Source organism: Pezoporus wallicus, unplaced genomic scaffold (assembly GCF_028554395.1).
Source record: "Pezoporus wallicus isolate ANWC-B61680 ecotype Strahan unplaced genomic scaffold, APGP_CSIRO_Pwel_v1 contig_6631, whole genome shotgun sequence".
In the NCBI taxonomy this organism is placed as follows: domain Eukaryota; kingdom Metazoa; phylum Chordata; class Aves; order Psittaciformes; family Psittacidae; genus Pezoporus; species Pezoporus wallicus.
Window position 1 is genome coordinate 117,192 of NW_026639372.1, and position 14,210 is coordinate 131,401.

At 47.5% G+C, this 14,210-nt stretch overlaps 2 protein-coding genes across 3 annotated transcripts in view; one reads left to right on the forward strand and one right to left on the reverse strand.

Moving 5' to 3' along the window:
- Positions 1-14,210, reverse strand: part of PPP1R16B (protein phosphatase 1 regulatory subunit 16B) — a 54,726-nt gene that overhangs the window by 10,338 nt on the left and 30,178 nt on the right. For both annotated transcript variants that reach the window (XM_057414344.1, XM_057414343.1), the window contains exon 3: positions 283-353. In XM_057414344.1, the coding sequence (XP_057270327.1) occupies positions 283-353 (71 nt within the window). The remainder of the gene's footprint in view (positions 1-282; positions 354-14,210) is intronic.
- Positions 12,181-14,210, forward strand: part of ADIG (adipogenin) — a 68,624-nt gene continuing 66,594 nt past the window's right edge. The window contains exon 1 of the transcript XR_008972766.1: positions 12,181-12,194. The gene's annotated coding sequence lies outside the window, so the exon portion shown is untranslated. The remainder of the gene's footprint in view (positions 12,195-14,210) is intronic.

Sequence of the window (14,210 nt, forward strand, 5' to 3'; positions counted from 1 at the left end):
AACTAAAGGGTGGGAGAAATGTTCATGTCTGAAATCCAGCCCTGCTTCCTGAGCATTTATTACGATCGAACAAAGTCTGGGATATAGCAGCAGCAGGGTCTAATCTCACTTTGCTCCCCAGGAAACGGCATCACCAGCACAACACAGTGAAGTTTCACTGCTGTGACTGAGCAAAACAATGAAACCCAAGAGCTCTCTCCTTTTACCCTGCGGGTCTGCTCAGAGGACAGTGAGAAGGTACACAATAGGAGCAGCAGGGACCTGTGTCCTCCTCCTCCTCACCTGATGCAGTGCAGTTAATCCGTCTTCATTGCACAGGTCTGGGCTGATGTTGCTCTTCAGCAAGTAACACACTGCAAGGGAAGGAAACAGGAGGAAAGGAGAGTCAGACCACTAGTCCTAACACATCTCTCAGTCTCAGCTAGCCCTGGCCAGCTCAAGGCAAAGGCAATCCACACCATCAGGGTATTCCATTGTGTTCAGAGCTGGAGGAGACCTCGCACCCAGGGCTGATGTCAGCCTCCAGCCACTACAGTGCCAACCAGAAAAATGCCTTCTTGATTTTATCCATGTCCTTGGTTCAGCAGTAGCAGTCATTTTTCTCCTTCTTAGTAGCTGGTGCAGTGCTGTGTTTTTGACTTTCAGCCTGGGAACAGTGCTGATAACACCGATGGTTTTAGTTGCTGCTCAGTGATGTTTAGTCTGATGAAGGACTTTGTGAGCCTCATGCTCTGCCAGGGACGAGGGGAAGCCGGGAGGAAGCAGAGACAGGACACCTGACCCAAACTAGCCAGAGAGGTATTCCATACCACAGCATGTCATGTGCAGTATATAAACTGGGGGCAGTTACTCGGAAGGGTTAGATCACTGCTCGGTTGTATTCTCTTCCCTTGTTATTTCCCTTATCATTATTGGTGGTAGCAGTAGTGATTTGTGTTATACCTTAGTTACTCGGCTGTTCTGATCTCAACCGTTGGGAGTTACATTCTTTCCATTCTCTTCCCATCCCTCCAGAAGTGGGGAGAAAAAAGCAGGGGGAGTGAGCGAGCGGCTGCCTGGTTCTGGGTTATCTGGGCTTAAACCACGACAATCCAGAAGAGAGCATCAGCACACAAGCTTCCCCAAGCTCCCCTCTGCACAGACTGCTGTCACAGCCAGCATTGTCACAGGTTTGTGCTGGAACAGTCTACATTTTGATCTTGTGCTTGCAACACCTGAGCACAGCCCCCACACACTGCAGCCCGGCAGAGCTCAAGGGTAACCGGTGGTTTGGGCATCTGAATGAAAACAGTAAGAGAAATCTCACAGAGGGAAGGCCAAGGTCTTCCCTCAAGAAGTTATCAGTCTGGAAGTTCAGGGACCTGCCACACCTCAGACTCACAGGGGTTGCTTTGGACAGTGCACATAAACTGTTGGGTATTTGAAGAAAGCTTCACAGAGGCTTTGTTTTGAAACTGCTCCTTTGAGGGGAAAAGATAAGATTTGTTCCGTCAAAATGTACATTTCTGAAACACGTGAGAAGTCACCTGAGGTGAGAAATAAGGCTTGCTCTGAGGCACAGATCTTGCACCAACAAGCCTGGCATAGGGCATAAATAGCAATGGGAACTGTTCAAATTCAACACTGCTGGCAGATCTGGATGATCTATACCCATCTTCTGTTGTTTACTTCTTCATTCCCTGCTTTTCCTCCAGAGATTTCCCTACCTTATGCTTTTCCCACCTCAAATGTCACTGACAGCACAGTGGCATTGATTATGAACCAGCCAGAGATAATGGCACAAGCCAGAAGTTCATAATCATCTCCCTGGGCCATAGTAGCAACAGATATCCAAGTCCCATCTCATTCGATGGCAAGGATGCAGCCATTAAGTGAAACCAGAGCTGCAAAGTAAGGAACACTGGCAAAGCTGGAAGGGCAATAACCATCTTCAGAGCTGGCAATCCAAAGAGCTGCAGGGCTGGTGACTCCCAAAGCCTCCTGCAGCCTCTGCTTCTGTAGACATGCTGTTAGAGGGAGCTCTTTCCCCAGCACATCCATAGGGAAACCCATTGGCAGGGCTGTCCCTGGGCACAGAGCACCTCTGGCATCCAAAGGGGACCATGGAAAACATCTCCACAACGACATCAATGTTGATTTATGAAGCTTTGTTTAAAAGAGCCGGAAAACACACTCACAAGGAAAGCAAACCGAAAGCAAAGTGGAATTCTGTCTGGAAGCCACCAGTCTGACGTTATCAAACCGGCAGCAAAGCCCAGAGGAGGGAAACAAACCAACTGCCACGCATCCCAAACCAACCACACTGCATCACAGGCTGTTCCATCCTGCTCGGAACGACTGCTGGCATGCATGTTTGCTGGCAATCGTACCAAAGCTTTGAACCGTGCTCGAGGAAACCAACACAAAACAGCAGGAAACAACAAAGAGCAGAACTCACCCCCCACAGGAGCCCAAACTGCCTGACGTGCTCCAGCTCAGAGGCTGGGGCTGGAAGCCCACACCTCCGCCCAGCTGGCACCCCAGCACTGCGTGCCCTACAGGAACAGCAGCACTGATACCCATTTCATGACTGTGTTTCTACTGTTTCTGGCCAGCCCCAAGCTCCTGCTCTCCTCATCCAAGCCGACTGATAGAAGAGTCATTCACCAGTGGGTCAGTTGTCTCTTATTTACTTTGGATCCTCTGCCATCAGGTTTTAATTGAATCTCAGTCATTTAAAAGCCATTATGTACTAATGATGTACAGCTCCATAATCATGCTTTGCCTGATTATGGAGCTTTGGACAAGTTGATGCTGGCAGATTAACCTTACAAGTGCTGTCTCTCCATGGGAAGAAGCAGCATAAATCTCAGCTTGCTCTGGAATATGGGCGTTTGAAGGCTTTGCAATCATGGCTTGACAGAGCTTGTAAGAGTTCTTGAAGGGTTAAGATTCAAAGAAGGATTTTTGAAGCCTAAAAAATTGGGGCTGTTCAGCCTGGAGAAGAGAAGGCTGCATGGAGACCTTCAGTGTCTGAAGGGGGCTACAAGGATGCTGGAGAGGTGCTTTTCATCAGGGACTGCAGTGACAGGACAAGGGCTGATGGGTTCAAACTGAAACAAGGGAGGTTTAGGTTGGATACGAGGCAGAAGCTCTTCCCTGTGAGGGTGCTGAGGCGCTGGCACAGGGTGCCCAGAGAAGCTGTGGCTGCCCCATCCCTGGCAGTGTTCAAGGCCAGGTTGGACACAGGGGCTTGGAGCAAGCTGCTCGAGTGGAAGGTGTCCCTGCCCATGGCAGGGGTTGGAGCTGGATGAGCTTTAAGGTCCCTCCAAACCAAACCATTCTATGAAAAGCACATTTGTGAGTTTCCCATCGCCTTAGGAATAGGAAAGGGAGGTCACAACTGTGACAATTTGCAGTGCTGGGAGCTAGACCCACCAACTGACTCCACTGCCTACAGCATGAAACAACATAAGGGAAAGGGACCTGAGCAAGCAAAGTGCTTCTCCTCAAGCCAGCTGGTGCCGTGTGCCTCACTGTGCAGCCCAACACCTCCTCCAGGCACAAATGATGCCAGGCAGGTAGGAAATGAACGCTTCAGCTCACGAGGCCACAACAAACTTATCACCTTCTGTCAGGTCAAGCCTCAGCACAGCACTTGTGAAAGGAAGTTACACACACACCATAGACACAAGGCAGAGCACGGAAACAGGTCTTCTGCGAGCTCAGGTCACCCCAAGCCAAACAGAATAGGCTTTTATGGGTCACATTAGCAACTACAGCAGACAGCAGCCTCCCTTTTAACACTTACCATTGACTTCTGAAAGAGAGCTCAGTGCTTAAAATACCAAGCTCAAAATCTGTCTTCTGCATGTAGGCGAGGGGCAGGTGGGCAGAAGGGGCTGGATGCGTGGATCTACTTTATTACATGTCAAGCACAAGTGGTGGGAAGCAGTTTCAAATGTATAGCAAATGAAGGAATGAAAATGATTACAATAGGAGCTCAGTGAACAAATTGTTGTGAATAATTCATTGCAAATTATATTAACTGAGCAATCACTCACATGTATTTTCCATTATTCTGCTTGCTCTGCCTATAATTGAACCTCTCACATGCCATGATGGTGCACATTAGTCTTCAGTTTATAGTTTATAATTTACATCTGTGCTGTGTTAAATGGAAAAAGCTCCCACAGCAGCTGTGAAAATACAGCCCTGGTTTTCAGTCATCCTCCATCATGTGTCCTGGGGCAGCCTCAGACAGATTCTCCTCCCTGGACACGAGCAGTGCCCGTCTCAGGAGCTCCCTCTCCTCCCAGGCATGTCCAAGCCTCACTTGTCTTCCACAAAACCTATAAATCAGGGGTAAGAAAAAACCCCAACACTGCTCAGGCCCTAAGGAAAATTGAGAACGGGGTAACCAGCTCTCACCTGACAAGACGCAACAGCACCATTGCTTTTCATTGATGTTACTTCCTGCTGAAGTTTGCACTAGAAAAAGCTTTCCCAGAAAAGTTCCTGAACCAGATGAAGATTTTTCCATGGAGAAAAAAACACCTTTGCTAGTGCACTTCCTCCTAAGCTACACTGTAAAATTCTGGACACTGTTACACTCCCATCTATACCCAGTATTTGCATATCACAAATACTAGTATCTCATAAGAGAAAAAAACAACTGAAATGGATGCAGATACCACAGAGGGAAAAATACCAGCAAACAACCAACCACCTTTCTGATAGGAGGTCCTGAGTCATCCCAGAACTGTACAGTGGCCAACTGTCCATGCTGGGAAGCAGGCTGCCCTGAGTGCTCAGAGTATACATACACACAGCCCTCTGGTTTCACAAATTCAGGCTGATTTTGTCCTTTTCATTTGCTGATTGCTTCCTGAAAATATTTAAACTCTTCTCGTTCACTTCCCCATTCTCAGAGCACCTTTAAAAGCTACAATTACACTGATGCTCTGTGGCACTAGAGTAATTCCTGCATGTTTATACCTGTTACACACTCAGTAATATGAAGTGTCACCTGGATTAAGAAGGGTGCTTTTACACACTTCTGGAAGCCACTTCCTCTCAAATGTAGCTTTAATGAAAATCCCAGCGTGGTGGTTGCTACTCTTCCCAGCATTACAGTGAGACACTGGCGGTGTCTGTGCCCCATCAGTGTTGGCAGAGGTGTCAGAGGCTGATCCTAGCCGGCGAGGCACGGTCCTGCAGATGGACTCAGCTACTTCAAAGCTGTATTTTTACTGCTATGGTTTTGCAGAGATATTTATTTCACAGGAGAAACATTGCCAGGAAAACAACACTGAAGGTATGAGCACCCTGCCAGGAAAGCATCCAGCTTCCTAACTCCATGTACTAGGGTACTCATATTTAAAAGCGTATCTAAACCCTGAGCAATAACAGGATGAATTTACTCAGCTTTAATCCTCCAGTCACTGCAATGTACAACTGAGAGCCCATCCTGGCCCCTTGTTAAACTCTGCATCTTCCTAAAGCTTTTTGAAAGACAGAAGTCCCCTCTGCAAACAGAACCGCACACTCTGGGGTTCAAACATTTAGTACACCTCAAAACAAATACAGCCCAGTTTGCCTGCTGGACCAGCAACTGAGACATCCCCTCCACCGTGACCACCATGCTTGCTCTGGAAGGTTCAACGCCTGTTAAGACTCTTTGCACCTAGTTTATATGCCTACAAAATCTGGAAAGCTTGGAAAGAGACCAGCAGAGCCCCGTCTGCTTCGTGCCATGTTCATACGGGCAGGGACGTTTCATGCAGCTACACTCAGCCCAGGGGCTGCTTCTCGCAAAGAAAAGCTATTTCTGGTTTTGATGCTTTTTGCCTACAGAGGCATTCACCTCCTGAGCCCCAGGGAGTTGGGAAGCTTTTCCTGCGGAGCCTGGGCCCAGTTCAGCCATATTTTATTCCAGCAGGTAAGAGCTGTCAACAACTCCTATGTTTAGTTAATGCAGAGTCCAATTCTTTCTACCCTCTTTGTGTCTGTTTCAGTCAATTTTTGCTTTATGTTTTACCTCTATCCACACAAGAAGAATGCTATAAAGGGATAACCACCTACAGCAGTGCCTTGGATGAATGGCCAGGTGTCCAGCCCTACTGCATCCCACATTTCTCCTGCCCTGCATCTATAGGACTTAACACTCTTTCTTCAATGGCTGCCATCTACCTGGGATTGCTCAGATTAGTAACAGTGTGCAAGTTACCCATCTGCAACCAGCAATGCTCAATGGATGCAGCAGATACAAAGCCAAATTCATTTCAATAGGGAAAATAAAAGTTAGAGGATGATGCCATCTGACAAGCCTTTCTAAATATCATGTTCAAAAGCATCATCATCCTTTCCTCCTGCTCAGACTAACAGTAAAATTGGTCCATGCAGGAGATACCAAACACATAAGGAAAAAAGTGAAGTCAGAGATTATTTTCTGGGTTTTCCATTCCTCATCTGTTATTGGAAGAATAACTAAATTATGTCAGTGTGGTTTTTAAACAGAGGATGGGCTTTAGAAGGGATGAGTGTTTTATACAACCTTCGGGCTCAGCTGCCTTCAGCAGGATTTCTGTGGGCAGGGAGCCAGGAAAGCAGATTCCCAACATCATTGTGACAGGGACACCTGGGCTGCCAAAAAGCCTCTTCTCTCTTTAGAGCAGGTATGTGAGTGGTGTCAATTTAGAGTACATAGAAAGCAAAAATTAAGTCAGACTTATGGATGTACGGATCAAGGAGACCAAGGCCAATTTTCCCAAGGATGACTTGGAAGCTGTAGCGATGAGCAGGGCAATACTGCCTTTTAGGGTGCAGTGGTGCTCGGCAGAAAGCACTGACCAGGCACAGAGGGAAGCGTCCCACTTCGAGCAGAGCCACACGAGTCAGTGTCCTGAGCAAGGAACACCAACAGAGAGAGAGAGGGAGGAGGGACAGCCACGTCCTCCAGGAGCAGCTTGATAGCAACTTACACACGAGTCTGCACCGGAAATGGTGGGTGCAGGCAGGCAAGCAACACTATTGCTTCTCTTTGTGTTTCAGGCAGAGTTAGCTGAAGGTCACCTACAGAGTCAGTAAAGGCTCAACAAGGACCTCCCGTTCTTCTACTGCTCTGGCTACTGTCAGCTTTCTTCCTGCAGAAAAGCTCTTCTTGGAAGTCACGACAACACACGCAAATGCACCCAGACAACACAACATCAAAGCCTTTTATCTGAGGAGCACAGAGGATCCTGCTTACATACCTGTTCAGAGACTACTTTTGATGTAGTAGACCAAAATCTACCTACTGAGACATGCAGCAGTCTTCACCTGTGATATCTGTACTAAGCTTATTAGAAAATAAATTTTAAAAAGGTACCAAAAAGGAAATGCAGAAAAAAAAAAAAGAGAGAAGTCTTTAATAGAAATCACAGCTTCGGAAGTGTTCGGATAAAAGAGAGAAGTGGTGTCAGGAGGTAAACTTCTGCAGTTGTCTGAGTACAAGAAGAGCTTCCCCAGTCACATTAACACAACAACAGATGATCTGAGGAGCAGCACTGCAATAACTCCCAAGCTCCAAGCAAAGCCAGTTGGCCAGTGTTTGCAAGAGGATACTCTAATACGCTCTGTGCAGCAGGAAATGGTTCATATTGCCATCTGAAAGTGTTACTGGGTTCCAGAGTCAACAGCCTCTGCCCCAGCTCGTATTTCAGGCACCGTGCGGCCTCAGCTGAGCAGCTGTGTGTTGACCTGAACCACATGAATGTTTTTAAGAGTCTCAATTATAAAGCAGGAAACTTTCTATTTAGAGTAAGGGAAGAGGTGCTGGTGGCAGGGTGGGAAGCACACATCTGCTTTCCAAGCCGCCATGAATTAATGCCAAACAATTCCCGCAGCAGCAGCCTGCTAACCACAGCCCAGGAGCTCGCCCAGGAGACCAGGCTCACCCCTTTGCTGCTCCTCAGGTCCCGCTTCAGAGACCCCTTTTCTCTGTTAGACTCACAGAATCATGTAGGTTGGAAAAGATCTTTAAGATCACAGAACAGAAGGGTTTGGGTTGGAAAGGATCTTCAAAGCTCTCTCCTAGCTCTTGGCAGCCAACAAACCCTTGTCAGAGAAGTCGAGAGAATTCATTCGTGAACATCATCCTGTAAGGCACCCGGCACTGCATGGAAGCCAGTTTGTACATTTAAGAACTGAATCAGAACTTAGCACCTGAGCTTGGCAGAAATGCAGGTTCTTCACAGTTACAATAATACTCACGATGTATGAGACAGGCCAGAGAGAAGGTACAGGAGAAATCTGTGTGACAGCTGCTGTGCACAGAGGACACTCATCCCCCAAGCCAGGGGCTGAAGCTGGAGACCATCCAGGGCCTTGGGCCTGATCCAGCTGAGAGTGATCTACTCAATAAAGACCATGGCATAAGTTTGCTGCAGGTTGCTTGTTGTGCAACCCAAATTTAACACAGTTATCTTGAGCATCCAAGTTTAAAAAAAAAAATAAATAAACAAAAAGTTAAATTCTGTAATATTTCTTAATTTCATTGAAGAAGGTTTGAAATCCCCTTCCATGAGTCCTCAGGGACTGCATATCAGCCCTTTAAATTAGGTCAAAACAACTTGGCACGGAGGGACATGACCTGGGTTGGTGGACACCCTGATTCTCAAGTGCTCTGCATGCAGACCTTGTTTAATCTTACCTGCTTCATCACACACACGTGACAAATCACTCAGACTTCTCCTGTCACAAGTTCTACATGACTTCTGCTTCCCACCACCTCAGGTAGGAGGTTCTGAGCGCTCCCAGGCTGGATGATGCAGTCTGTGTGATGCTGGGAGGTAAGCCCATGGGAAGCAGCTTCAAAGCTCGACAGCTCATTTTGACTTTTCAGAAGGAAAAAACAGTCCAGCCTGTTGCCTTCCCCCATCCCTGCCATTCCCACAGACACCAAAGCATCGACCTTGTGCAAGCTCACAATGACACAGCTTGTGCTGCCAGCTCTGCTCTGCTGAGCTTTACTGCAGCACAGCATAAGGAGAAAGAAGCTGTGCACAGGGTCAGGAGCAATTTCCTTTTTAATGAGTGGCTCCTTCACTTTCAAAGCCACCTCAGTCAGCTTAAACCTTTCATTTGCAGAATATGACTTGAATTGGGCAAAACCCTTCAGATCAGAGCTGGTTGGAGAGAAAACCAACTCCCCTTCACAAAGCACTGAGGAGTCATAATGATCTTGAGGCTCTTTCCAATTATCATCATCCTATGATTCTGTGTACATCATGGCAGAGGAAGAAGGATGCTCCCTGAAGGGAAGTCTGGGGTCCAAACCGACAGGCACAGCTCACACCAGGCATGTCAGATCAGGACCCCCAAACATTTACCCACAACAACGTTTGGGGTCAGCTGAGGAGTCTTTTACTTAATGTAAAGAGGAAAAGAGCTAAAATTCTCTGCCTTAGTGCTTCAGACCAGGTTACTGAGCACAGGATGGTTTGTGTTGGAAGTGACCTTAAAGCTCATCCAGTTCCAACCCCCTGCCATGGGTAGGGACACCTGGTTGCTCAAAGCCCCATCCAACCTGGCCTTGAATGGTTCATGCTGTTTGAGATGAGCACTTTCACCTCAACACAGAGAGGGATTTGGGTTTTTTATTCTTTTTTTTTTGTGCGCGTGTGTATTTTCACACTGAGCTCATTGATACTGATACAATACATGGGTTACACCACCACATTAAAAGACTCCTACAGCTCTTATGCAGGTTTAAAGCATCCCATTTATCACACTTCGAACGTTAAGGCAAGAAGAAGAGCCAGGCTTGAGCTTTGCATCCTCTCCCATCAATTCCACAGTATAATATTTTGACTTAAAAACATAGTAACAACAAAATGCTTCAGTAGCTACCACAACTTTAATAAGTTCATTACCACCACTTTAATAAGTTCATTAATTGGCTGCTTACACTGCTCTGCTGACAGCAGTTACAGGCTGGAGAGGTGGGTCCCAGTGACAGCACAGGGAACCAGGAGCTGGTCCTGGGATGATGTGCAGTCCCCATGCAACCAACTGCTTGGGCCAGATCCAGCACTCCCTGCCTTTTTCCTGCTACCAAACCTGAAATTCAGTATCTCCAGTGTGACTGCCCACTTCAGCAGCTTATGGTGAGAGAACACATATTTTTCTGCTGACCAGCCTCCAGCTGAAGAAGCCTGCAGCATCTTGCTCAATGCCCTTCTCAACAGCAAGTTGCTCAAGAGCAGGAGTGGGGGTGGCTAGCTGTGGTACAGAGCCCTTGCAGACCAGCATGAGGACAAGATTCAAAGCACTCTGGTCCATGGAGATGCCATGGACCACTTTATCCCCCATGAAATAAATTGGGAGGGTTGCACTCTCATTCACTAAGCCAGAGATATAACCTTCCTCACACACAACAGTCCTGTCCTTCAGACACAGGCAGAGATCCACATGCTCAGCGCACTTCATGCCAAGAGCACAAGTACCTGTTTTGGAGATACAGGAGATCTGATCCTCGTTACTACATCTGTGACCAGTTATAAGATCCCTCCTCAATTGTTTTTGGCCCTACCTTTGTCTGTAAAAAACAGTCTTAAAAAAATTCCTTCCTCCCAAGCAGCTGTTTGTGACAAGTACTTCCAAGAAGTTTCCCGCATTTCACAGACTGAAGCAAATCCCAATCCAAGCTGCCATTACCACCCAAGGTACTGTTACAACAGAGAGAACCTGTTTCTTTCTGTACATCTCATCATAAAGAATAACTCCCAGGGAAAGAAGTCAACTAGACCAGGAGCTCCCAATGAGGTCTGGATCTCACACAAGCAGCTGCAACCAGTACAGTTATATAATGGAAACCTGACCTACGAACTTTGAACCAAATTCTAGCTATTCCCCTTTGCTCTTATAGCTGTAACCTCTGGCTTGGCTCCATGGACAGGACCATCACCGTTCTTCTATCCAGCACACCTGGAAAGAAGGGGATCACCATCAAAAGGAGAGTTAAAATGGGCCTTGGTTGTGTAAATTGCATAATCTGTGCAACCTATTAGTAGGGAACAGAGCACATTTTGCCGGCCAAGACCTCCATGCGTCATCACCTACTTAAGACACAAGAAGGCTCTGGCTCTACCTCTTCCACCTAACGGGGCACTAGAAGCACCGAAGGAAGGGACAGTTTCCCAACAAACATTCATCCCTTGTAGATCAAATGGTCGCATATGGTGCTCTGGGGACAGAACAACTGCGGGGCCTAAAAGAAGCAAGATGACAATTAAGGCTTGGCATGAGGCACAGATAGATTTCCATTAACCTCTTCACTGCTGAAGCCTTGCTCCTCAGCGGAGCTGTTCTCCAAGAGGGTTGTTTCTCTAGACAGACCCACTAAACCAAACTGGTTTCAGGTGTTCTGTGCCTGTCATGCACAACAGCATCAAAGAGACTAAAATTGGGCAGTCACACCACGGATCAGAAACCCAAACAATCATAAAAGCAAAGACGAAGGCTCAGCACGCAGAGGAGAGACCATCCTCACCACAGGGAGAGGAACAAATCACAGCAGCTGGGATCTGCAGAGGCATCCTGGGAAGGGGACAAGGCATAAGGCAAAGCCACTTCCTCCACCACAGCACGAAGCCCCGCAGAGTTGGGAATTCAGACAGACCTGAGCCCCAGAGCAGCCAGGTGAGATGTGCAACCCCCTTTGGATTCCTGTTCTGCAGTGAAATTCCAAGAGCATTACGGAGGTTCTTCAAGGAACTGTGGGAGGAGCAGGAGGAGCTCTTACAAGGAACTCCTTGCATTGTTAGCAGTTTCAAGATGCTTCGCAACTGTCTGGTCCCTCCTCCCTCCACCCAGAGTATTTAAATCACGGAGTTTCTTCAGACAGTGGACTAGATGTGAGTGACAACACTTCTCCAACTTCTTGGCTGGCAATGCCTTCCTTTCCAATATTCTCACCGGAAATAAGGAGAAATTTGCTGTTGAAACGAAGCACATCCCCTAGGACTAAAACAGCAGCGAGACACAGGGGCCAGGCTACACTGACCCACTGACGGGTCTCATTAGGCCACATTTCTGGATCAGCTCCACGTGTCCACATCACGCAGGACACTGCAGCACCCCCCACAGAAAACACTTCCCTTCCACCAGAAGCATAGCTTGATAAAAGCTGCTGACCCCAGTTCGACTTCTCACAGGAGCCTGATGAGCCTGGGGTCAGGAAGGGGCTATGTGAGCCTCTTTGGAAGATGCCCCTTCGCCTGCAGCCGCCTCTCCAGGCGGCCAGTCCGCACGTGGCAAAGCCGGCAGGGACACAGCCAGGTACATGCTGGGCATGGCACGGGACTGCAGTAACTCTCTCCAACCCCGATTCACCCCACGGCCGCAGCGGCAGAGCCGGAGGAAGCTGGTGCCGGGCGGCCGCTTCGTGCGACAGGAAGCGCAGAGGCAGCAGGTGCACCGAGATTTCCCCCAACTATTCTTATCTTGTCTCGCAGTAACTCGAGGCTCCTTTCAGAACTGAGGCCTATTCAGCACAAACAAACAAGCTGCTGCATTCACTAACCCCTGCTGTGTCCGGGAAAGCGCTGTAAATCACACGCACAGACGGGGTTTACATGCAGAAAAGACAAGGAGCACACATCTGCCGTGATTTTATGCCATACCGGCACACTGAATGGTTTTATGCTCCTAAAAACCAGGGAGTTAAATTCCAGGCTCTCACACATTTTAATCCTGAGCTAATTTTTCTTTTTTCTATGCTGTAGCATATATCACCATCATCAAAAGAGCAGAACTCACCAAAACCAGATTTCCTGAAGAGTACAAGAAAATGATGTTTTCTACTGCAAATCAGTTCAGCAGAGGCTCACTAAAACATAATTGACAATTATTGTTTTCTTTTTGACAGCTAGTAGCAATTGTCTTCTCCTTAAATCCAGTGCACTTGCCAATTTAAAACTAATCTGTCCAAACAGGAAAGAAAACATCGGGCAAAAAAATTCCCAGTGAATATTGGCTAAGATTTACAAAGTTATACACCAGAGCATCAGCAGCTACAGCACCAGACAACTCAACAGCAATCAGGGTAAATCCAAGATAGCCTTGTGGAAAGAGACATCAGGCAAATGGAAAACGAATAGGAATAGCTAAACCAGTTTAGATTACCCTGACAGAAGTAGATCAGAAGAAAACTAACTCGATTAGGAGGGAGAGTCCCAAGCAGCCTGCCTCCAGGATGCCACCAGTGTGGTGATGCGGTCCCTGACAGAAGCCAGCACTTGGACTAAGGCAGGACATGCTGGTGTTCCCCAAGGGACGCTTGAAGTGCTGAACCTTGCAGGAACAGGGAAGCCCAAAACACATCATGGATACTGGTACCTGGACCAGCTGAGACAACTAGAACCCACCAACTTCTCCATCTCCCCCATGAGACTAGCTCATGCACAGCTACCACCACTGCTTACAAGTTTCTACTGTGCACTAAGTGTGGCCACCCAGCGACTTGCTGGGTACCTGTGCTCCTGCTCCACTGATCACCCATAAAATGGTTTGGGTTGGAAGGCACCTTCAAAGCTCATCTAGTCCAACCCCCTGCAATGAGCACAGGGACATCTTCAACTAGATCAGGTTGCCCAGAACCACATCCAGCCAGGCCTGGAATGTCTCCAGGAGACAGGGAGACAGTGTGTTACAAGGAGAGGTTTTAAACAGATGTGAGCAGCTCAGTGGGATCCCTATTTCTTTCCTGTTCCATGGCTGGAAAACCCACAGGCCCTTCCACATCTAGCTGCAATTAAGGCTGTCAATCCCACTTCACATGAGGAAGTCAATCAACAAATGCTGCCCTTCAACTAGAAGACAAGTCTTTGAATATAAGTGAAGGAAGAATATTTCCTGTTCTCTTGTTCTCCTTAGGATAACTGGACAGATCAACACTGCCAACATTCCTGTTACTAAATACTTGAGAAATCTTAGAGCAGTGGGTGATACAGTGCAACGATGACCCAAACCTTGAATCCAACACTACAGATTCAGTACTGCCCAAACCTCAGATGAGTTTGCCTTGCTCTGAAGAGTGATAGAAAACTGGCACAGATGAGAATAATTTGGGTCAGGGGGTAGAGCAGCAGCTTCTTCACAGCTATTTCACAGCCTCATGATTAAAGTGATGCAAGAATAAATCTACGACGAAAGCACACTTCAAATCCTACTTAGATGCCCTTTAAGAT